This window comes from Temnothorax curvispinosus, unplaced genomic scaffold, assembly GCF_003070985.1.
Source record: "Temnothorax curvispinosus isolate PA1 unplaced genomic scaffold, ASM307098v1 QBEX01016765.1, whole genome shotgun sequence".
NCBI lineage: Eukaryota > Metazoa > Arthropoda > Insecta > Hymenoptera > Formicidae > Temnothorax > Temnothorax curvispinosus.
This window is the reverse complement of record NW_020226545.1, coordinates 1-1733: the sequence shown is the minus strand read 5'-3', so window position 1 is coordinate 1733 and position 1733 is coordinate 1. Positions and strand designations below refer to the sequence as shown.

The window sequence follows — 1733 nt, the reverse complement described above, 5'->3', positions numbered from 1 at the left end:
GTACGACGATCCGACATCCAATAACAAAATTTATTATTAGGGACAAAAATTTCCTATTGGATGTCGGATCGTCGTACGTCGAACATCGGACGCAGTGTGAATCCTCCATAAGGGTCGACAGGAGTAACACTACCGACCTCTGTTGGGTTGCTTAGCTGCGAGTCCGTATTTTATTTATTATAAATTTTTTAAGAGCCAAAATGGAAAATCCGGCTCTGTACCAGCTTGCGGCTGATCTTACTGATTAAAACGAGCATAAGTGAAATGAGATTCGTTAATTAATTTGGCTAAAATTTGGGAAAAGCCGTTCCTAAGCTTTGCAGGCTTGCTTAAAATTATCTAATTCAAACAAAAATTATCAAATAATCTCGGATTTATTGCTATTACGTTCATATGTTTTTGTTGTGTGAATGTCGGAGCAATTGCTTTCATGTCTTGTTATGAGTGTGAATACGAGACTTAAATCTATACTCTATAGCAATGCACGTATGTTCGTAGCATACAGCACTCACGCATATCTCCTCTCGAAACGTCAACCATACGTAAGTATCAAAAACACAGTAGAGTATTCATTATATCCAGTCCATAAGTCATATTTATATTCATTATACCAAGATTTCTCTTCGTCATTTTCTATAAACAAAAGGAAAATTATGTATTGACCTATATCAAAGACGATATCTTCACTAAGAAGGAAAGAAAAAGATTCATATACTCACTTTCTTCGTTTACTTCATCAATGGTAGTAGTTTTTCCGAAGCTGCCGCTGCCAAAGCAATTTGCTAAGGGTACCTTGGGGAATAATCTTTTAAACATCGCTTCTTCCAGATATCCGCGATGCATTTTGGATGCAAACATAAATCCTATGGAATGTTTCTTTAACTTCACTTCATCCTTAAATAACTTCAATTTTGTTTCGACCTGCTCCTCTGTATCGCATTTCTTATCCAAAATTGTGGACCACGTTTGTATAGAACCAGTAATCAGGACAGCAACACAAGGTTGACGATACTTATGATTATGGCTTACATCAATTTCGTCCAACACACCACCCCATACAGAAGCAATTTTGACTTCTTTGCTAAACATATGCAAAGAAAAATACACATGTGTTATCAAATATCAGCAATTGTACAACAATTGGACATACCTGAATAATAAACTTGGATATGTATCATTGCTTGGATTAAATTAATATAAATTATACCTTTCTTGCATGGCTGAGGCCCAATGTTGTGCTATCGATTTACTTCTGTAATCACAGAATAACATAAAGCATGTAGATGTCTCGTGATTTGATATAGATGTTTCATGACCAACAATTGTACTAATTATCTCCTGATATTCAGCTGATTCTTGTATAACACAATGGTATGCCAGTTCAAACGATTTTATTCTCACGTTCGGGATTTGGGGTAAAAACGCACATACTCTACTAAAAAATGGAGTATAAAGATAATTCCTCTCTATGTCGTTTCTCTCATCCGACATTATTGTACCAATTGTACCTTCAGAATTTAACATTATAACCTCGCAATATTTAGGTAGCAAATCCTCTAAGGGCTCTAAGCAACGATCTTAAAAAGAAATAAAAGATTGATTTCAACAAAATTCCATATTATAGTAACTTAAATGGAAAAATAAAAAATAGTAAGGTATTAATACCTTAAAAAAATAGTTCGTCGTAATTTTTTGAAATAAAACATTTACTTGCTACTGTTGATAAAATCTTT

General features: G+C 34.2%; 1 protein-coding gene across 2 annotated transcripts; it reads right to left on the bottom strand.

Moving 5' to 3' along the window:
• Positions 1 to 355: 355 nt before the first annotated feature.
• On the bottom strand, positions 356 to 1629 carry LOC112466972. 2 transcript variants are annotated; one of them, XM_025035368.1, is made up of 4 exons: positions 1509 to 1625; positions 1208 to 1435; positions 720 to 1081; positions 356 to 633 (listed from the first exon to the last, which is right to left on the bottom strand). In XM_025035368.1, the coding sequence occupies exons 2-4, from the start codon at positions 1270 to 1272 to the stop codon at positions 533 to 535; spliced, it is 528 nt and encodes a 175-aa protein (XP_024891136.1). In that variant the 5' UTR covers positions 1273 to 1435; positions 1509 to 1625; the 3' UTR covers positions 356 to 532. The 2 variants fall into 2 exon arrangements, with proteins under 2 accessions (XP_024891136.1, XP_024891135.1); XM_025035367.1 differs by having other exon boundaries at positions 1208 to 1629.
• Between the last annotated feature and the right edge of the window lie 104 nt (positions 1630 to 1733).